Consider the following 20,812-nt stretch of genomic DNA (forward strand, 5'->3'; position numbering starts at 1 on the left):
TCTCTGAACTGTTTTGGGAAAATTACTGATTGTGCCTTTAACAACACAATGTCAAAGTTACACAACACGCTTCCATACTTTAGAATGCATGGTTTTTTATATCACACACACACACAAGGTGCCATATTATATGGACACAACTTTTTTTGGTGCACATCTACAAAACTTGGGAACAAGTTCTTCTCAACATTAGCCTTTTTCAGAACAAAAACCACATCCATTGCTTCTTTCACCGTTGCCACAGGTGTCAAAACTCCTCCCCTCGAGAGCCACTATCCTACCTGTTTTACAATCTAAAAGTTTGATGTTTCCCTCCCTCCAGAACACTTGATTCAAAATGAGCAGCTCATCAGCAAGCTCTACAGGAGCCTGATAATGATCCGGATCATTAGAATCAGCTCTGCTGGAGGAGGGAGGATTGAAACGTCTAAAACATGCAGGATAGCGGCCCTCGAGGAGCCGCAGTTTGACACCAGTACTACCAGACACATTTTGAGGAATTAAATAGCTTACAATGGTTATTGTGACTGTTGGTGACCCACTGTCGCCACAGACCCACAGTTTGGGAAAGCCTGACCGAATGAAATGGCAGTACATAATTGAATGAACAAAATTAGCAACAACATAGCAGTGTTTGTGACGTTGTGTGCTTCACTGTCTTTTTTTTTTTTATTTTAAATTGAAAGGCTGCATCACTTAACAAATGTTACGCATACTCCCTCGAAACGTGATTTTGTGTTCGAGTATTTGTTGTTCACTGGTAGCAACGCAAGTCTTACGTCCTTGAATGTATCCTGCTTGGTTCAATGTGAACGCATGCTAACTTCTGCGTACTGATCGTCACCATTGTAACATGTTTGCATTGTAGTGTCCTGATGCCATAAAATGATCTTGAAACGGGGTGCACGCATACCACTTTTTTTTTTTTTTTTTTTTTTTTTTTTACTTGTGAGAGACCCCACATACCATAAGGAAAAAACAAACCAAAACACCACATGATCATATTTGAAACTTTACCGATAATCGTCCGTTTGCTCACTTTGATAAAGAAGGGGTGACATGGCTCAAATTAGGTTTAATTATCTTTTATGTGTCGAGTTCACTTTCCTCACCACAGGATAATCTTCCAGAGACATCTGACAATTTGGCTTTTACTGTACTGACTTCGATCAGAAAGGGAGGAAATGGCTCAAATTAGGCCCAGTGAGTTGCACGTGTGTTAGCCTGATTCGCGGTTGACTGTCCCGACTGTTTTCCGAGTAAATTGGGAAGAAAAAATGACTTTTACTGCACCCCAATGCCATAGGATAATATTAAAAATATTAATAATTGGTCCTTTTCTGACTTTGATCAGAAAGAGTGTTCAGATTAGGTCCAATTAAGGGTGTCTGTGTGCCCCGCTTCAAGCGATCATCTCCTGCCATCAAAAAGTGTTCTGTGTTGTATTGTGAACGTCACAAATCTAATTCCAGTCCAAGTGCCAAAGGAGACTTTTTGCAATATTGAACAAATGTAATCGAAGAGAGCAAAGTGATGTTGGCACGAGTGCAGGAGGAGAGTTACGCTCGAAATGCTTCATCAATCAAATCAGAATTTCATTTGAATCTCTGTGGATGCTTTAAGGACAAGCACACTCGTTATTTATTTCACTGTAGCTTTGTGGTGCCCAGAAAAAACACACAAGTAATAATAATAATGTCCAATATAACAACCCTGCCTTTGTTGTTAACACAGATGTTCTGTTTGTGGGCTTTCACAGACATTGTTTGTAAAACTAAGAATTCTGCAGCAGAATATTTTTGGAAATAATAATAATAGCTGTACAGCATTTGTAAGCTCTATTTTTGTATATTGCTATTTTGAGAGGGAAATAATACTATGATTTGTTTGTTTGTTTTTTCATGTTTTTTGGGGGCTAATTTCATGGTTATTCGTTTTCAAAGGAAAACAATTGCATGTGACTGACTTGAACTGTAATAAAGTTTCCAAGATTTGAGTCGGTTTCTTTGTCGGACAAATTTGATATCAAATATTGACGAGCTTCTGTGGGAAAATAAATAATGGCAGTTCGATACCCACAACAAATTGGTTGTCCCGTCAAGCTCACAGCCCAGCGGTTCAGCGACCCTCCCAGTCTCGGATATATCCCCCACCCCCCCTTTTTTTTTTTTTAAATACAACCTCCACGTTCCCAAAAATCTGGACTGTTGCCAATTTGGCCAGCTACAGTACCCCGAAATGTTGTCTTATAACGCCATCGTGTGGCCATATCGTGTAATTGCAACTCAACAGGTTTGAGCTTTTGTGTTTTGCTGCGTTTTTGATCTGTGGGATTTTCTTGATGCAATCAAAAAGTGGTAAAGAAGTGGAATTGGACTTTGAAGTTGCCGTGACAGTTGGACATGGTAGACGTCTCTGTGCCGGTCCAGTAGCTTACAAGTACACACCGTCAACTCCCTCTGCTGGTTGGGTGAGTACACAATTGATTTTTTTCAGGTCCGAGTAGGAACAATGATGAACTTGTCCATTCAGGCTCTCCTGGCCCATCCTCCCCAAGCCAAAGAACCTTTTTATGACTTCTGCTCCTTGTGTTCAGTATGTATGATCATTTTTATGTTGTATTACTCTTTCAAGATTCCCCCATGAGCCATAAAAGACCAACCTGTTCATGCTAACTGTATAACACAGTTAGCTCTCCAGACTGTTTCAGGTCCCCTCCCGCCCACAAAAATATGAAATAAAAATTAGAACACACATGGTGATGGCATGCAGTTAGTTTGGTAGTTTAAAGATTCCCACCTCTGCCAACATTTTCCATAATTCAACATACCGGCAAATCAAAAATCAATTTTAGTTGAAGTCTGGTTCAAATCAGGCTCTGTGTACACAATATTTGTCTTGAGGAATGACATTTTATATTCAAATGTTGGTATATGTTGGGTCATTTTGAGAAGAGTCATTGAATTTCATTGTAAAAAAAAACCCCAAACATTTATTTGTATTGTTTTCTAATGTAAAACAGGTCAAATTCGACCCAAAAGTATTTAAAATGGATTGGGGGGGGGGGTGATATGTCCCCGTTTCATTAATTGATATAATGCATATGATGAAATAGTTTCCATTGAACGTGTCATGACAATCAACACCTATTGAAATAAATTTATTTGTCACTTGATGAATGCCAATTCAATAAATTACATAGTCTGTACAATATTGCAAGTCCATACTTTCACAGTTACACATACATATTTAAAAATGGCAGTGGGAACTAAAACAATAAAAATACTCGCACACACAGTGTCATAATTGACATGTTAAATAATTGTTACTTTTTTTTTTTTTTTTTTTTTTTTTTTACTTTTCAAAATGACAACATTAAAATGCAAGACATCCACATCTTTGTTTCGACCTGTCAGTGCACATTCAGTGGCATTTTAAATGAAATCAACCACCCCAGCGGGTTTACATTGTGGACAGTTTAAGGAGTGCCACGCAGACGTGACAAAAGAGGACGCCACTCACGTGGATGGACGTAACAGCGGTGCTTGTTGTCGTTGCGCTGTTTGCATTTGTTGTTGCAGCTCCGGTATTGCCAGTTGCGCCATTGCCAGCTGTGGTTGTGGCATTACCGGTTGCAGCATTGCCGGCTGTGGTTGCAGCATTGCCACCTGTGGTTGCAGCGTTTCCAGTTGCAGCGTTCACAGCTGTGGTTGCGGCGTTTCCAGTTGCAGCATTGGCGGCTGTGGTTGCAGCGTTTCCGGTGGCAGCGTTCACAGCTGTAGTTGCGGCATTGCCAGTTGCAGCATTGACGGCTGTGGTTGCGGCATTGCCAGTTGCAGCATTGCCAGCTGTGGTTGCAGCGTTTCCAGTTGCAGCGTTCACAGCTGTGGTTGCAGCATTGCCAGTCGCAGCATTGACGGCTGTGGTTGCAGCGTTTCCTGTTGCAGCATTGACAGCTGTGGTTGCAGCGTTCACAGCTGTGGTTGCAGCGTTACCCGTCGCAGCATTGACGGCTGTGGTTGCAGCATTGACGGCTGTGGTTGCAGCATTTCCAGTCACAGCATTCATAGCAGTGGTTGCAGCATTGCCCGTCACAGCATTGACGGCTGTGGTTGCAGCGTTCACAGCTGTGGTTGCAGCATTACCAGTTGCAGCATTGGCGGCTGTGGTTGCAGCATTGACGGCTGTAGTTGCAGCGTTTCCAGTCACAGCGTTCATAGCAGTGGTTGCAGCATTGCCCGTCACAGCATTGACGGCTGTGGTTGCAGCGTTCACAGCTGTAGTTGCAGCGTTTCCAGTCGCAGCATTGGCGGCTGTGGTTGCAGCGTTTCCAGTTGCTGCGTTCGCAGCAGTGGTTGCAGCATTGCCCGTCACAGCATTGACGGCTGTGGTTGCAGCGTTTCCAGTTGCAGCGTTCACGGCTGTGGTTGCAGCATTGCCCGTCACAGCATTGCCAGCTGTGGTCGCAGCGTTTCCAGTTGCTGCGTTAGCAGCAGTGGTTGCGGCGTTACCAGTTGCAGCGTTGCCAGCTGTGGTTGCGGCATTGGCAGTCACAGCGTTGCCGGCTGTGCTCACAGCGTTGCCAGTTGCTGAGTTAGCAGCAGTGGTCACGGCATTACCAGTTGCAGCATTGCCGGCTGTAGTTGCAGCATTTACAGCTGTGGTTGCGGCATTGCCAGTCGCAGCATTCACAGCTGTGGTTGCAGCATTTCCTGTTGCTGCGTTTCCAGTTGCTGCGTTAGCAGCAGTGGTCGCGGCATTACCAGTCGCAGCATTGCCGGCTGTAGTTGCAGCATTTACAGCTGTGGTTGCGGCATTGCCAGTCGCAGCATTACCGGCTGTGGTCGCAGCATTGCCAGTTGCTGCATTGCCAGTCACAGCATTGTTAACTGTGGTCACAGCATTGCCGGTGGCAGCATTGGGTGTGGTTAGGGCAGCTGGGGTGGGCGTAGTACCCTGAGCATTTATGGATGCTATCGGGGCGGGGGGTCGAGAAAAAAAAAAAACAGTCATGAGTTTTGTGCGTCGTCCTCAATAGATGTGAAGAACCGGAATAAAAATGAGATGCTTACCAATGATCAGGAGTTGGAGCAGGATTGGCAAGAGCATTCTTTTTTTTTTTCCAAGAAAACAAAGCTCACAAATATCTAAAAACCAAAAAGGAAAAATGCTGTTTATTAGTTTTCGTACTGACTTATTTACGATGAGAACAAAAGTCTCTCAGTTAAACGAGGATAAGGTTGCACAATTACAAAAACAAAATTGAATTTTTTTTAACAGATTTTTTTTTTAAGTTTAATTTTACAAGAATAAAGTCAGAATATTGCAAGAAAACATGAGAAGAAAAATATCGGTGAAAAACACAATTCTATAAGTTGTAATTTGTGATAGAAAAACAAAATTAAAAACCTTTTAATTTTTAAAAAAAAGTCCAAACGTTACAAGAAAAAAATTCAAGAGGATTAGTTGTAATCCTTTGATGAATGGATGACTTCTTTTTTCAAAATAGGAAAATGTGTTTGGATTAATATTCGAAGAAATGAAAAACTATGCAGCATCAAAGTTTCAATATTACCCCCCTAAAAAGTATACGAGACTTACAAAAAATATAACAGGAAAGCAACCTAAAATTTTATGGCAGTAATGTGAGAAAAATATGTCCATCATGATAAAAATTGAAGGAGAAAAAAAAAATTCACCCCATAAAAAGATCCATAATATTACGAGAGAGAAAAAAAATAATCAAAATAATTTTCAAATATGTTTGTAATATTATGAAGGGAAGGAGCATACAAGCCGTGACATCGTGAAATAAAAATCGACATTTGACAATAAACATCAGAAGGAAAAAATTGATAAAATACAAGTGTAACATTTTAATATTACCGGAGAAATAACATCGCAATGTATTCATCTCACAAGAATACACCAATCAGATTGTAAATACACTTTTGGACCTTTTCTACCCGTTTTTCTTTTCAGGGTTTCACTACTTGCTTTGATTTTCGTTGCTTCTTTCTTATGACGATAAGCAGTTCTAATCATTATTATTATTATTATGATTATGAATAGGATATGTCTACACGTTTTGAAAAAAATGCTAAATGAACCACTTCTAATTGGTTCATCGGGTGACGTGAAACACTTGTACTTACCAATTGTCGACTTGATTGAGTTTCTGTTTCTTTGATGAGTTGAGGCCCCGTGTGTGTCTCGTTGCGTGTGACTTTTGCATCTTTATAGGCCCTGTGACGGCCACGACAAGACGTATGGTGATCATTCCTTCCACCTTGCTCACCTTTTGCGCTTTTCTTTTCAGGGTCATCGCATCACTGTGGTGTGGCCCGCTCGCAAAGTAAACAGGCGTGCACAAAGACGCCACTGTGTACCAGCACGTCGCTGACAATGCCGTCATCGGCGCTTGTCCACATAAGAAGACATTTGCGGAATGAGCGAAAAGGTGGGGACGTCTTTGTCTGCACCTGTCATCCATTATTTCACACGTCCATACATTCATGCGTTCACACCGCGTGATCCTTTTCGCACGCACGTCACCGCGTCGCTGTCCACGGGTCGGAGTGAAACTTCCTCGTTGCACCATCTACGTTGTGTTATGGTGGAATTTTGTCGCTGCTTTGAGAGCTAAAAAAAGAAATGCCAACTGGCATATGAAATTATACGTTTCTTGCGTCGGGCTCCCAGGGTTGCTGTTTGGAGGTTCTCGATTGGGTTGAGGTCAGGGGATGTTGGTGACTTTTCCTACTTTTCACCCCACTGCAGCACAACTTCTTTGAGATATTTTTTTTACATCAACTATTGTATTAAATAGTAAAACACTAAACACCAAAATGGCATTTAAGTTTAATGTATTTTCACCCCCCCCCCCCACCACCCCCAAAAATGGCCATGTTGTTCATCAGGAAAAATAGCACGCTATAATATTGTACTTTATGAACCATAGAGCAATATCATTATTAAATTGCATCTTAAGAATTACAGTCAACACTTTGTGCATCACTATTTAATGCTGCAATCCAATTCATGGTGCTGCTCCTTCTGGTGTGCCCGTTTAGTTTGACAGTAAAATTCATTCCGGAGTGTCATTGAACAGCCATGAAGCCTGTTTTTCCATGCGCTGATTAAGAGCGTTGGACCTGTCGTCATGTTACAAGATCAAATTGCTTGTTTTATCAAATGACTTGTGGATAATAAAACCAATTTAAAAAAATTAATGTAGTAAAATTGAAGCATTCACTACACCCTTGGTAATGAGCAAAGCGATGAGTGGGACACAAGGACGTGATCGATAACAAAAACGAACAAAATCAAACAAAAATGGAAAAGATGTTTTCATTAACTAAATACAATGAAAGTACTCCCCCCCCCCAACAAAAATGAACACTAACTGAAACAACATGTTACGTTCCTAAAACTTACGATAATTTAGCAATTAACATCATACATGAGCTTTTGGGGTTCATTTTACAAGTATTTATTTCGGTATTGCTGTACGGAAGAAGGTCAAACAATTGTTTCACAATTGTAGTTTATTTTGTTACACAAGGCTTTTGTGAACTTTTATTTTTATCTTACACTTGACAAGCACTCCATACATACACAACTCTGGTGGGACATTATGTCCATCCATTAAAAAAATAATAATAAAAAAAAATTTAAACACATTTTAAGAGACGTATTGTCCTGGTTTGCAAATCTTTTCATGTCAACTGATTGATTCTGATGAGAAACCAAAGGCACTGAATAGTGAAACTGACCCAACTACTATCTCCCTTCCCGTTATTGCAGAAGTGATTGACGTGTTTGCTATCAGTCAATAGGGGGAAAAAAAAAATAAAAGACGATATCATCACAATGATTCATTTGGTGACGCAAGTGTCTGTTTTGAATGCAAAACTGCTTTGTTCAAGGAACTTCCTGTATGCTTTCTTCTTGTCGTTTAAACAACCCTTGTTGAAGCTGCTTATACAAATCCCCAAAAAGCAAAACACATGCGGGTTCATTCAATGACTGCGACAAAGCTGAGGTCTGACGTGACATGACGTACGCCGGTCTGAGATTTTGTGTGACTTTAGCAGGGAAGGGAAGCTACACCAGCACAGTGTAGCCAAGTTATGTGCCAGCTGAGACCTTAAAAGAAAGTTGTTCCAGCATGTTACATCATCGTGGACTAAACTTTTTTTTTAAACGCAATATATTACATTTGCTCAGTTGTATTTAACTTCAAAGTCCAAAACGTTTTCAGACATTTAGGTAAAATCTTTAACTTTCGTGCAATACATTTTAATCGAATCGTTCGGCAGTTACATAATTCATTGCGAAACTGAAATCTCTGCATTTATGTTCCACTCTGACAAATGGAAAAGCATTCATGAATTTTCAGGGGATACTTTATTAGATAGAAAGTCCTGCAAATGGAAAAAAAAAAAAAATCACAGGCTGAAACCAAACTTGAGGGACCTGTACGGCAACAATTGCATGATCCGTGCAGAATATTTGAAACGTCTTGCTTCCCACTGCTCGGAGGAAAGCTTAGAAGCTCTTGTTATTCGTAAATCTTCTGTGAAGAGAAACAACCTGGTGACAAAGACGTCTTAAGTCAACTTTTCACTCTTGCTTTTCTTTGCTCGCTTGGCTTTGTAATTGTTGTTCTGGTTCTCGTTCTTCTTCTGGTCGTTGTTGTTGTTGGACTTTTGCAGTAGCGCAAGCGTGTCGCGCTTCTCGATCTTCCTCAATTGCTTCTTCTTCATCCTCTTGAGCTTTGCCGTGTTTCGGATCTGGGGAAAAAAAAAAGTGAGGCACTCATTATGCTGTACAACAAGGCTCATTTTAAACTCATTATATCCAACCATCAACACTTCATCACAGTGAGAGGTGTTCTTACGTACCACTTGCACAACCTCCGCTTTGCGTTCGTTCTCCTCGCGCCGCTTCAAGTTGTCTTCTCGCCGTTTCCGCTTCTCCTGTGGAGGCGGCGGAGCGCATGGGGAGTGAATAAGGTGGAGCACAAATGCTTTGTTGTTAGTGTTTTTTTTTTGTTTTTAATTGTATCCTCTTTCGTTTCGGGTTTAGAACCAAAGTCAAATAGCCATTAGCTTACTTTATTGCTGAATATTTCTCGCATCCTTTTTTTTCTTGAATTCGATGAATACGCCATATATATATTTCAAAAAAAACTAAAACAAATACTATGATTAATACAAAGCATTTCAACATAACGACTCCAAAAACTAATTAAAGCTAACAATTTTTTAAAAATAGTTTAAAAACTACATTTAAAAAGCAACGAATGAAAAATCCAAAACTATTATAACCCTGACACACACACTAAAATCGGTAGCAGGTTAGTCCACAAAACAACAGGCCTTTGTCAGCTTCTAAAAATCCTCAAATAAATTAATAGTATCCAGTGGGAGGGGTTTATTTGCGATAACTTGAGTGAGTTCTATGAATGTATTTACTCAACTGCTATCCAGTGAGTACCAGGTGCTTATTGACGTTCTCAAAGTGTGGTATGCGGTTTCCCTCCAGTTGTACGCCAAAGACTCACTCTCGAAGTGTGCTTTGGTTGTATTTAACTCAGTATATTTGTGTTTAATCTTTAAAAACAGGTGTTTCAAACTCAACTTATGTCAGGGTTTCTCGAGGTAGAATCAGGGTGATGTCTGGGCCGCATCAAGTATTCCACAAAAAGGGGGTTCAAGTATTCAAATATAGTATTGTACAACTAATCCAATCTTCTCCATCTTTATTATCAGTTGAGAACGTAAACGGTTCTTTAGAATGTGAAGATGTGTTCGCTGGTCCTCTCTATCATTTCCGTGGTAATTTGCATGCGTCAAACACTCATATTAAAAACAATACACTATAACAACAACGTTAATACTGCAATGTCACCTCTGCTTGTTGCGGTCCTTCCACACTCGTCCTGATTTTGGCTTCCCCAGAGGAATAGCAACAGTCGCTTTGACACTATTTCTCAGACGGCGCTTCTTCTTGGGAGGATGAGACTCCGTCTCTGGGATCGCTGGTGGTCTTTCTACAGGGGCAGGCTTGGACACTTGACCGGCTTTGTCCACCTCTACTGCGGGGTCTGAGCGAGGCCCCTCCGGCTCCGGTGCGACACATATGGCGGGCTTATCCGCAACAGTCCCCGGTTTAACACACACTGCAGGCTTCTCCTCCACCGTCTCCTGGCCGACACTCACTGCGGGATTCTCTTCGACCGGCTTCGGCGCTTGTTGCTCCGGTTCACTCTGCTCGACACTCACTCCGGACTTCTCCTTCACCGTCTCCTGGCCGACACTCACTGCGGAATTGTCTTCCACCGGCTCCGGCGCTTGTTGCTCCGGTTCACTTTGCTCCGGTATGATGGACCTTCTGCTCCGCCTGACAGGAGTCCTCGCCGGGACCTCACAGTTCTGGAGTCCGGATGGGCGACGCACCATGCGGCCGCTGCGTGTCCGCGTGGTCATGCGGAGTGGGTCCTGGTTGTCGTCCGCTACTTGTCCCGCTGTAGAAGCGCCGTTCACTTTGTTTTTCGACATGTTTCTCTACGCCACTTTCGCCCCTACCTTCCCACGTGTGAGCCCTGAGCTGACTCGGTCGTGGTGACGTACTTCCGTATTGTTGTAAACAACGTGTCATTTCATTACCGCCACCCTTTGGTCGGAGGGTGAACTGCATAGAAACGCCGAGCGCTGCAAACTAATATAGCCTCTTCATAAAATTAATAATTAATGACACAAAAGTACTTATGGAGAAACATCCGCAGGTAGCAACGTGTAATAGCTTTTCGCTATCTTCAAAACAAATCTTATTACGAAAACAGCTCGTTTTTCTTTGTCGCTTTCAAAGGCTGCCCCATTTTCAGTCGTCATTGCAACGCTGCCGTCCTATGTTCAAAAAGCGTCATTACAGCATCTTAAAGATGGCATCACATGATTCGAACTTCCGCACCACAAGATGCCGCATTATAACTCATTTTAGCTTGAACATAAAAGTAAAACCCTTTTAAGACTCGTAACAAAGAAAAAAAACACGTACGTTTTTATGTAGTTTAACAAGAACCCGGAAAGGTTTTGGGCGAGGTTTAGTCATGTCGCTGCTGGGTCTCGGAAGCTTCTTGCTGCTGCTCCTCGGGCTGACGGTAAAAGAACCTCATGATTTTTCGATAGTGTTATCGCGTCAGAAATATTAGCACACATGTCACTTTAACTGAAAAGAACTTTGCTAAAAGTTTACACGACGACCACCCTTTCCAAGCCACAGTAACTATCTGTTTGAAAACCTGACCCCAAAATAATTTAAATGAATCAAATGATTTTTCAGCTCTCACACAATAAAAATCCAGGTCTCATGCCACACTTTTTTCAAACAATTTGTATATAATTCTATTTATATATATGACCTCGGATGATGGATCGACGGTCAAATCAGTCATCGGATCAGATTTGTATGATACAAAAGTAAGTTAGGTTTGAAATGCTCAGGTTGTCCCTTTTAAGCAATCCAAGTTGGTCAAAACCAGAACGGATGGATTTTTCATTCGTATTCAATATGAAAATATCAATGTACATTTGCTCCAATTTACCTCGTTCATTTTTTTGTGTGTGTACTGTCTTTGTGAGCTAAAAATAGCATTACGAGCGCATGGTGCCAGCGAATTTAACAACTAGTTGGCGTATGGTGGGAAAAAAAATTCCCCAAGTGTTTGGTTCAAACTGTTTTTGCTACTCTGTTTTGAAATTACTGTTAAACTTAAACCAAGTCATAATTCACTGACTCATATTGAGTGCCCGACTCAGCTGACGCATCCTTAACATCAGCTGATATGCCATAAAAAAAAATAAAAAAATGAACATGTAAGCAGTGAGCACGTGTGTGGCAATAAAACTTGAATAAAAGGAGTTTGCTTGTGTGTTCACAGGGGGCCGCACCTCCATCCTTCAGCGTGGATTACCAGAACGACTGCTTCCGCAAAGATGGAGAGAAGTTCCGCTACATCTCAGGCAGCATCCACTACAGCAGGATCCCCAGGGCCTACTGGAAAGACCGGCTACTCAAGATGTACATGGCGGGCCTGAATGCCATCCAGACGTATGTGACTGTTTCAATGTCCCATGTGCCAATGTTGCCGGAATATATAAATATGAATACCGTAAAAAAAAAAAAAAAAAAGACACGATGTTTTGATATGGTATTCATGTGCCTTTCAAGATCCGCGCTGTGATATATTTGCAATGTTTTAGCTGCAATTTTTTCCATTCCAGGTATATTCCATGGAACTTCCATGAGGACTCTCCAGGCAGCTATGACTTCAGCGGAGACAGAGATTTGGAATATTTCCTTCAGCTGGCTCAGGATATCGGCCTATTGGTCATCCTTCGACCAGGGCCTTATATTTGTGCAGAGTGGGACATGGTAAGAAAAACTATATTCATCCATCCATCCATTTTCTATCGCGCTCCTCCTAATTATAGTGGTGGTTAAGATGAAACTTAACCCAGCTGACTTTGTGGGATTGATGGGGTACACCCTGGAATGCTTACTAGCCATTTGCAGAGCTCATACAGACAGACAAGTATTCAGTAGCTGAATTATTAAATACAAAACATACCACCTTCACATGAAGATATCAATAATATTTACTAGAATATTAGCCTCAATAACAGGCTCGCACAAGCATGACATCACACACGTGCCTTAGCGCTTTACACAAACTGCATTAAATCTTGAAACTCAACTTTTGGCATTTTACACAATTATAAATGTTCGGGTATACCGGCAAACGCCCACAGCAAAGTCGACTACATGGGCCGTTAGTTGCTGCATCAAGTGAAAAGCAGAAACATTTGCGTCACTTACGACTGTGCAAGGATTGCCGGCAAAACAGGACATCTCAAACTGTGGATGGAAAACGATCAGTGAACTAAACCGAACAACAACACAGAGATTCTACCGGATGGTGCCAAAGTAACACTTTAATTGGGTTGGACTGAAAAAAAAACCCCTAAAGAAAACAATCGTTTTTCAGCAAATAATGGGTGATAAGTTTTAAGAAAAAAAATGTGCAAATGCCAAACCCTGAATTTCACTCTCATAATAAAGCTCACATTCTTAAATGTTTACCTTGCTGACAGGAACAAATTGAGACATATTCCTTGTAACGTTGGTGTCAAACCCATTGACCTATTTGAGTACCTGATGCTTGTGGCCAGTGTCTAAAACAGGGGTGTCAAACTCATTTTTGTCGCGGGCCACATTGTAGTTACGGTTTGACTTGGAGGGCCGTTATGAATTTTGGGAAACCATATAAATGTTTAATCACCTCCACATATTACATACACAGCGCACTACAAATTGATGAATAACTAGTTTCTAAAATGAGAAGTCAAGAATAATGACTGTTAATTGTGGATTACATATGACAATTTGAAATTTTGGTTCAGACTTTAACAAGCATCATGGAACTTGACATGCATGATTTGCTTTCGCGGGCCACATAAAATGATGTGGCGGGCCAGATCTGGCCCCCGGGCCTTGACTTTGACACCTTGGTCTAAAACAACAACATATATAAAAGAATACTATATCTGTCCACCAGGGAGGACTGCCTGCCTGGCTTCTGCACAAGCAAGACATAGTGCTGCGCTCTTCAGATCCAGGTGAAAATCCTCAAGTAGCAGTTGTTTATGTAAACCCTGTAAACACAATATAATTTTTTTTTTTTCAGATTACATAGCAGCGGTGGATAGCTGGATGGGCAAGCTGCTGCCGATGATGAAACCTTTCCTCTATCAGAATGGCGGCCCGATCATCAGCGTGCAGGTCGTTTGCTGACTTGTTGTCATCTCTTTCTGTGAAAACTGGAGTGATCAATAAGGATTGGCATTATAATCAAATACTGAATTGGTAAAAATGTCCTGGAATCTAATCTATGCAGTTGACTCTGAGTGCACTTACTGCAACCGGTGAAGGTGCTGAGTCAGCAAGACATAATGCTTCTGCGCAGCGTTACTTTTTTTGCACCGTGATGACGGGGCACTCTAAAGTACACACAATATCACAAAGCCCCGAAAGCTGACGTCAAACTAAACTCATGTCGCCTGATTTTGAGCCGACAGACGTGTCGCAGACAAATGCCGTGTCCCGTAGCCGATTTTGAGTCATCTTGTCGCGCCATAGCCCGTTTAGTGTGACATATTCACTGATTGCTCGTGAAGCGACCACGACAACTAATGGCTCGCTTGTCAGAATTTTTTTTCGTCTTGCTGCATAGTGTCAAGTTCTTGTGTGGTGGCAGAGGAGGCGATTCAGGCCAGATTCCAAGTGTGTCAAGCAGAACGATTTTAACCACCCCCCCCCCCCAAAAAAAATAATAATCAGGAAAAGCGAAATGTTGAAAAACTTTTTTTTCACTTAATTCCACAGTTGGGGACTACATAGTAATCACAGGGTCTTTAACATCTGGCTATTCAGGTGGAGAATGAATACGGCAGCTACTTCGCATGCGACTACAACTACATGCGTCACCTCTACAAGCTGATGCGGTTTTACCTGGGCGAGGAGGTGGTGCTGTTCACCACCGATGGCGCCTCGCTGGGCTTCCTCAAGTGCGGCGCCATCCAAGGTGTCTATGCCACCGTTGACTTCGGCCCAGGTTGGTCAGCAGCCAGGTAACGACAGGTCTGAGGAGTGATTTGATGGTGTGATTATTTCTTTATTTCAGGTTCCAATGTGTCCGCAGCGTTTGCAACACAGCGACATGCAGAACCTTATGGACCTTTGGCAAGCATCGACCTTGTTCATCTTAGTCATAGAGTGGTACCTTAACTTGACGAGTTGTTCGGTGACCAAGTTCGTGTGTTGGTCTACTCTACACGAATACCTTAAATTTAGCTAAAGGCTAACTTATAAGAACCAAACATTGATGGGTAATAAATCTGGTCTTGTTTATTGTAATCCAAATTAATGTATCGCTTGTGTTTGTTAAAAAATACATGGGAAGAGGACCTTGGGGAAAAGAAAACAATTGTAGTATTTAGGGACAAAATACCACAATTAGATTATTTTTCAAATGTAGTATCTATTATATTAGCCGCTGATGGCCAAGATACGCACACCAGAAGGAGCAGCACAATGCCTATTGAATTAAAGCACGAACACTATGAGCTCTAACCGTTGAGTTCTTTACTCTCCTCTCCATTTAAGTTATTACTGTATGTTTCAAACAGTTCAATATTGTAGCTTGCTATTTTTCTGATCCAATAAAACTTTAATTGTTTTCGGGGTGCTGGAACGGATTAATAGCATTCTGTTCATTTAAATATGGAAGGATGTTTTATTTGATTTATCAACACGGAAGGAGTTAAACGTCTACGCCAGGGTACCACTGTAATTGAAGCTTCCACTTTTTTTCTTTTCTTTTTTTTTAAAGTTTTAATTTAAAGAGACTCACACTCTTTCTTTCCTTCCGTTCCCTTATCTGCACCTGCAGGTGAACTCTGAGTACTACACGGGCTGGCTGGACCACTGGGGCTCGCCTCACTCCGCCGTCTCAACCAAAGATGTCGTCGTCACCCTCAATGAGATTCTGGCAATGGGTGCAAATGTCAACCTGTGAGTCCTCTTTTTTTTCAAGGGTGAGGAAATGAATCTGTGTGAGTCCACATGTAGACCCAATTCAACATTAGACCCGTATTTTGATCGACTGACACCCATGCCCTCAACCTCCCACCCACTCGAAAATTCTCCAGCGACGGAAATGCATTCGGCGCACATTGACCGGATGATCAATAATACATTGTGTATGTTGAATGCAATTTGAGAAAACAAGTGCTTTATTAGAAAGTCAAAACTTTATCAAAATGAAGTAATTCGATGGCAATCACTTCGTGGTGTACCCTGTCTACTGTCCGAAGTCAGCTGGGGTGGGCTCCAGCACGACCGTGACCCTGATGAGGATATGAGGCTCGGATAATGCATGGATGGAGATTGTAAGATTACGTCTGGAGTCTTTGTAGCCTTGAAAATCATTTTTTGTCTCCTGACAGGTACATGTTTATTGGCGGGACCAACTTTGGGTACTGGAATGGTCAGTATAAATATATATATAATAACGTAGCTTTTACGGCGTCTGATCACGTTTGACCCCCCGCCCCCAAGGTGCCAATTCACCTTACGCCGCACAGCCGACCAGTTACGACTACAACGCTCCGCTCACTGAGGCCGGAGACTTGACTGAGAAGTACTTTGCAATCCGGGAGGTGATCAAAATGGTGTGTGCACATGAATTTCCTTGCGTTCTTCTTTATGTGACATGAAAAGCAACTCACATATTTTCTCTTTAACAGTACCGCAAAATACCCGAAGGGCTCATCCCGCCATCAAGTCCAAAGTTTGCATATGGTTCTGTTAAAATGCAGCAGGTAGCCACACTATGCCACAATCTTCTGCTGACACAGTTAAACCCCAAAAGTTAGTTAACACTTTTTAAAAAAGTTGCTCCAACCGGTTTAATACCACTACCACTTGAAGTTTACTGTCAAACTGAGCGTAAAACAGCGACAATTACCACGTCAAAACCACCAAACTGCATTACCATCCGTACAAGCCTGTTAGCTTAATGCTAAAATAACATGGAAAATTTCATTGACATTCTAATAGTTAGGATCCAAAGTCGCGGTTTTAGAACCCTTTAAGCAACGGATATTTGAAGACAAACACATGTAGACAATATAAAGATACTCACAGGCATATATTCTTTATACTCTTTATAAACTCAATATCATAACATGACAGCATTTTATTGCCAAGTGTATAAGATAACATTCCAATTCATTGCGGGCTAGCGAGTGAACTGGAGGCCGGGTCGTCTGGAATGACAGACCGAATTAAACTTTACTACTGTTTTTGAATTGTTGAAAACCTTTCTTCACGTGAACTAAAATGAACGCTGGCTCTATAATGACAGCTCCAGACGGTGTCAGAAGCCTTAGAGACAATCTCCTTCTCTGGACCAGTGGAAAGCTTGTTCCCTCAGACGTTCATTGACCTCAACCAGGTATCTTCTCATGTTTTCATCTGACTGTCGACATTAATATTAAAGTTGAAAATTTTATTTCTGGCTTCTTTTTCTCGTCACTTATCAAAAAAAGCAAATGATAATGACATCAGTAATTAGCACTTCTGGACTTTGCCCTACTTACCGTATTTTACGGATTATAAGATCCTACTTTTTCCCACATTTTGGACCATATGCATTTTAATGTGACACGGTTTAGTCATGAATTTTTATTGATGAGCTTCAAGCCGTTACTAGATTCACTCAAAGTGTCATCACATCCGACCACACTGAAATCACCGAAAACATCACAGTGGACCAATGAAACTGTCATGAGTCCATCCTCATAACACACTGACGCAACGGAAATCCTCAGCAAGCTCTGTCGAGGCCTGGAACAATCATGGAACAATTGAATCAGGTGTGTTGGATTCGGGAGGGATCTGAAACCGTCAGGATATCGCTCTCGAGGAACCAGAGTTCCTTGCCCCTGCGTTTAGTGTGTTTGCCAGATGTTAGCTCATGTCTCGACTGGCCGTTGAAATACTTTATGTGAGGGATCACCAACTCCGGTCCGTCGAAGGACCATATCCTGCACGTTTTAGATGTTTGGAAATTATCAGGATCGTTATAAGGCTTCTACAGAGTTTGCTGATGGGATGGGTGAGTGGATGGATATTTGTGTCTTTGTTTTAAATGTCCGCTTTGTCCTGTCCTGTAGGCGTTTGGCTATGTGTTCTACAGGACTAAGCTGCCGGTGAACTGCAGCACGCCCACGCCACTGGCGTCGCCGCTGAACGGGGTCCATGATCGAGCATATGTGTCTGTGGACGGGGTAGGGCAGGAATTGATTGTTTCTCTTAAAGTGAATCTGAATACCGAACCTTGCTGCAGATTTTGAAAATCTGTGAGTAATTGATGCTGCCCCTAAAAGGCCCTTGTAATTGCATATAAAGACCACAAGATGGCGGCAAAGCACTTAAAATAGAGAGGATTGCAAAGCATTAGCGTCATATAAACCCATGTACAGGAATTAAATTATTCAACACAAGTATATGTACCTCGCTAAGTACGACAAACATGACCAAAATTAAAATCCTGTAGCATGAGTTCAAGTGTTCCATCAAAACTGAAACAGTTTTTTTAATCACTAAAAGGTATATTTACTCTTGTAACCACATAGCTTAGCCGTTCCTTCCAGAAGCTGAATGCTATTTCCCATTAGCATCTATATTCACGTATTTAAGCCCTTTAAGCAATGGGTTGAGATTTCTATGAAGCAGAACAAATGCCCACGTATACATGCTGGCTTTATTTCAAGGTGGCTTCGGGGATTCTGGAGAGAGGCAAAGTCCTAAGCATTAATGTGACCGGCAAAGCTGGCAGTCAAGTGGACATCTTAGTGGAGAACATGGGCCGGATCAACTATGGAAAAGGCATCAATGACTTCAAGGTTTGGAATTGTTCATAAAAATGCCCTTTTTTTTTTTTTTTTTTACATTTTTCTTAGCCGTCCTCGAAACAAACCACAAAATATGTTGTGATGTGTATTTCATGAGGGAAAAAAGGACAGTCATGTTTTACTTTTGAAGTCGGCAGTAATGAAATATACAATGCAATACATCTTTCTTTAAACAGCGCTTTTACAACAACTGCAGCTGGAACAAAGCGCTTTTTCATTATAATTCATTTTTATTTCCATTTGACTGTTAATTTATTCCATTCAGTTTTAATTAGATTTTGGAGCGAGTTTGATCGTTTTTTTATTTATTTATTTTTTTAATGCTTTGTTTTATATTATTATTCTTTTAATATTTGGCGTTTTTGTTGAGTGAAAGTTTAAAAAAAGGTCACAGGAAGCACTGTGTAATAAAGTAAACTACAAATTAATGATCCACCTTCTTTGCCGCAGTAATACTAAAATACATTTCAAAATACACCCCGTTAGCTCATGTACGAAATTAAATGACAACAATGAAAAGGAAGGACATTCTTGCGATACTTATAGTTAGTCTGTTAGTTTTATAAATGTAAAATGTAGTTTCAGTTGGCTTTTGTTTTTTTTAAATACGCTATCATTTTATTTAACTTTTTTTTTCAGTTTTAGATTTAGTTACTTTGTTTGTTTTCATGAACTATAATAACCTTGGTGAACAACTGTGTCAATGAACTGAATTTGCTCGAACCACTGCATTGCGTTTTTTTTTGTTTTTTTTGATAGGACAAAGCAGGCATCTACTTCTATTTGAGCGAATGTGATCATTCATAAGTAGGAAATGGCACACACTTGACTTGGTTCCTTGCGTGTTCTCTCTTTGCGCAGGGCCTTGTGAGTAACCTGACGTTAGACAATGTCGCGCTCACAGGGTGGACCATGTACAGCCTCGGTATCGACCAAGCGGTTAACCAGGGCCTCCTCTGGGAAATGAAGCCCACGTCGTCTGGCCCTCTTCCTCCAAGTGTTCTGTCACTACCCGCCTTCTACGGCGGAACTTTCATCATTCCCGACGGCATACCCGATCTACCTCAGGACACCTACATCAGCATGCCCAAATGGCACAAGGCACGCTTACTTGCATGACTTCAGTTGTCATCTATAATCACAGATTCTGAAAGTGTGGTACGTGGGCTCCTAACTTTCAATCTCACTCAATGAGTATTCTCTTTTGCTCCTCAGGGACAAGTTTGGATCAACGGTTTCAATTTGGGACGCTACTGGCCGACTCGAGGCCCCCAGTTGACTCTTTACGTCCCGGCCAGCATCCTCACCACTGACGCCCCCAACAACGTGACAGTCCTGGAGCTGGAGGCGGCCCCGTGCCTCTCGGGACCATGCACGGTGGAATTCACCACCACGCCCATCGTGAACGCAACTGTGCACAGCGAGCACAGGCATGTTTAAAGGGGATTTGATTTAAGGAAAAGTGAAGTTTCTCTTGCACAATGTGCATCATGTCTTGCTTCTTGAAAAGCATCACTTGATTTGTGACTGAATGTAGACTGTTAAAAGAGTCAGTGTCTTAAATACTTGATCACATCATGACATTTAAAATTTTTATCGGTATGTTGCCAAAATGATAGCATTAATGCCCAAAAACACATCAGGGAAATACACTTTTACATGTCAGAGTACAATGGCTGATGTTTTGTTCATTTAATTTTTTTTAAATCTGTGCCAGACCTGTTTTTAAATGTACTGACTTTTAATAAAAATGAAGGATTATACTGCACAAAGTTTTTAATCTTTTGTTTGGATTACCTAATGGGCGGCACAGTGGTCGTCTGGTTAGCACATCCAACTCACACTGTAGCGGTCCTGCGTTTGGGCTCCAACCTTCCTGTGTGGAGTTTGCATGTTCTCCCCATGCCTGCATGGGTTTTCTCCATGTCCTCCGGTCTCCTCTCACATTCCAAAAACATGCATGGCAGGTCAATTGAACAGTCTAAAAGTATGAGGGAAATGTGGTTAGGACTGCACGACTGTCCGTGTTTTATGTTATGTGTTGTGTTTTATTATTTTACTTCATGTCAACTGTTTTGTTAAGCGCTTTGTTACAGATCCTGCTGTTGTGAAAGCGCTATAAAAATCATGATCTATTATAAATTGTCCCTTGGCGTGAGTGTCGTCTATGTGTGCTCTGTGATTGGCTGGCCACCACTTCAGGGTGTACCCTGCCTACTGCCCGAAGACAGCTGGAATAGGCTCCAGCACATCTATTAATTAATCTA

General features: G+C 41.6%; 3 protein-coding genes across 8 annotated transcripts; 1 reads left to right on the forward strand and 2 right to left on the reverse strand.

Annotated features, from left to right (window-relative positions):
• The first annotated feature begins 2,326 nt into the window (after positions 1–2,326).
• On the forward strand, positions 2,327–20,241 carry glb1 (galactosidase, beta 1). Of its 2 annotated transcripts, none has more exons than XM_019862022.1 (16): positions 2,327–2,470; positions 11,948–12,117; positions 12,291–12,441; positions 13,625–13,685; positions 13,754–13,848; positions 14,500–14,680; positions 14,750–14,808; positions 15,518–15,639; positions 16,074–16,114; positions 16,186–16,298; positions 16,374–16,448; positions 16,994–17,083; positions 17,805–17,918; positions 18,405–18,536; positions 19,407–19,646; positions 19,761–20,241. In XM_019862022.1, exons 1-16 carry the CDS (start codon positions 2,342–2,344, stop codon positions 19,983–19,985), a joined length of 1,998 nt encoding a protein of 665 aa, XP_019717581.1. In that variant the 5' UTR covers positions 2,327–2,341; the 3' UTR covers positions 19,986–20,241. The 2 variants fall into 2 exon arrangements, with proteins under 2 accessions (XP_019717581.1, XP_019717583.1); XM_019862024.1 differs by lacking the exon at positions 2,327–2,470 and adding an exon at positions 10,954–11,167.
• On the reverse strand, positions 3,147–6,280 carry LOC109511176 (circumsporozoite protein-like). Of its 5 annotated transcripts, none has more exons than XM_019862026.1 (5): positions 6,156–6,280; positions 5,073–5,147; positions 4,867–4,973; positions 3,996–4,506; positions 3,147–3,938 (listed from the first exon to the last, which is right to left on the reverse strand). In XM_019862026.1, exons 2-5 carry the CDS (start codon positions 5,107–5,109, stop codon positions 3,463–3,465), a joined length of 1,131 nt encoding a protein of 376 aa, XP_019717585.1. In that variant the 5' UTR covers positions 5,110–5,147; positions 6,156–6,280; the 3' UTR covers positions 3,147–3,462. The 5 variants fall into 5 exon arrangements, with proteins under 5 accessions (XP_019717585.1, XP_019717587.1, XP_019717584.1 ...); XM_019862028.1 differs by having other exon boundaries at positions 3,147–3,902; positions 6,156–6,279; XM_019862025.1 differs by having other exon boundaries at positions 3,147–4,506.
• On the reverse strand, positions 8,438–10,620 carry ccdc86 (coiled-coil domain containing 86). The gene is made up of 3 exons (XM_019861716.1): positions 9,916–10,620; positions 8,907–9,057; positions 8,438–8,795 (listed from the first exon to the last, which is right to left on the reverse strand). The coding sequence occupies exons 1-3, from the start codon at positions 10,563–10,565 to the stop codon at positions 8,613–8,615; spliced, it is 984 nt and encodes a 327-aa protein (XP_019717275.1). The 5' UTR covers positions 10,566–10,620; the 3' UTR covers positions 8,438–8,612.
• Positions 20,242–20,812: the final 571 nt, after the last annotated feature.

The sequence above is a fragment of the Hippocampus comes genome, unplaced genomic scaffold (assembly GCF_001891065.2).
Source record: "Hippocampus comes isolate QL1 unplaced genomic scaffold, H_comes_QL1_v1.1 scaffold7, whole genome shotgun sequence".
In the NCBI taxonomy this organism is placed as follows: domain Eukaryota; kingdom Metazoa; phylum Chordata; class Actinopteri; order Syngnathiformes; family Syngnathidae; genus Hippocampus; species Hippocampus comes.

Coding starts and splice junctions, on each gene's coding strand:
- glb1 (XM_019862022.1), top strand. CDS start 2,342: ATGCAATCAAAAAGTGGTAAAGAAGTGGAATTGGACTTTGAAGTTGCC. Junction 12,442..13,624: donor TTTGTGCAGAGTGGGACATG/GTAAGAAAAACT, acceptor TCTGTCCACCAG/GGAGGACTGCCTGCCTGGCT. Junction 19,647..19,760: donor GCATGCCCAAATGGCACAAG/GCACGCTTACTT, acceptor TTTGCTCCTCAG/GGACAAGTTTGGATCAACGG.
- LOC109511176 (XM_019862025.1), bottom strand. CDS start 5,109: ATGCTCTTGCCAATCCTGCTCCAACTCCTGATCATTG. Junction 4,974..5,072: donor GCTCCAACTCCTGATCATTG/GTAAGCATCTCA, acceptor CCGCCCCGATAG/CATCCATAAATGCTCAGGGT. Junction 4,507..4,866: donor ACAATGCTGTGACTGGCAAT/GCAGCAACTGGC, acceptor GCAACTGGTAAC/GCCGCAACCACTGCTGCTAA.
- ccdc86 (XM_019861716.1), bottom strand. CDS start 10,565: ATGTCGAAAAACAAAGTGAACGGCGCTTCTACAGCGGGACAAGTAGCG. Junction 9,058..9,915: donor AAGGACCGCAACAAGCAGAG/GTGACATTGCAG, acceptor ATACAATTAAAA/ACAAAAAAAAAACACTAACA. Junction 8,796..8,906: donor AAGCGGAGGTTGTGCAAGTG/GTACGTAAGAAC, acceptor TTTTTTCCCCAG/ATCCGAAACACGGCAAAGCT.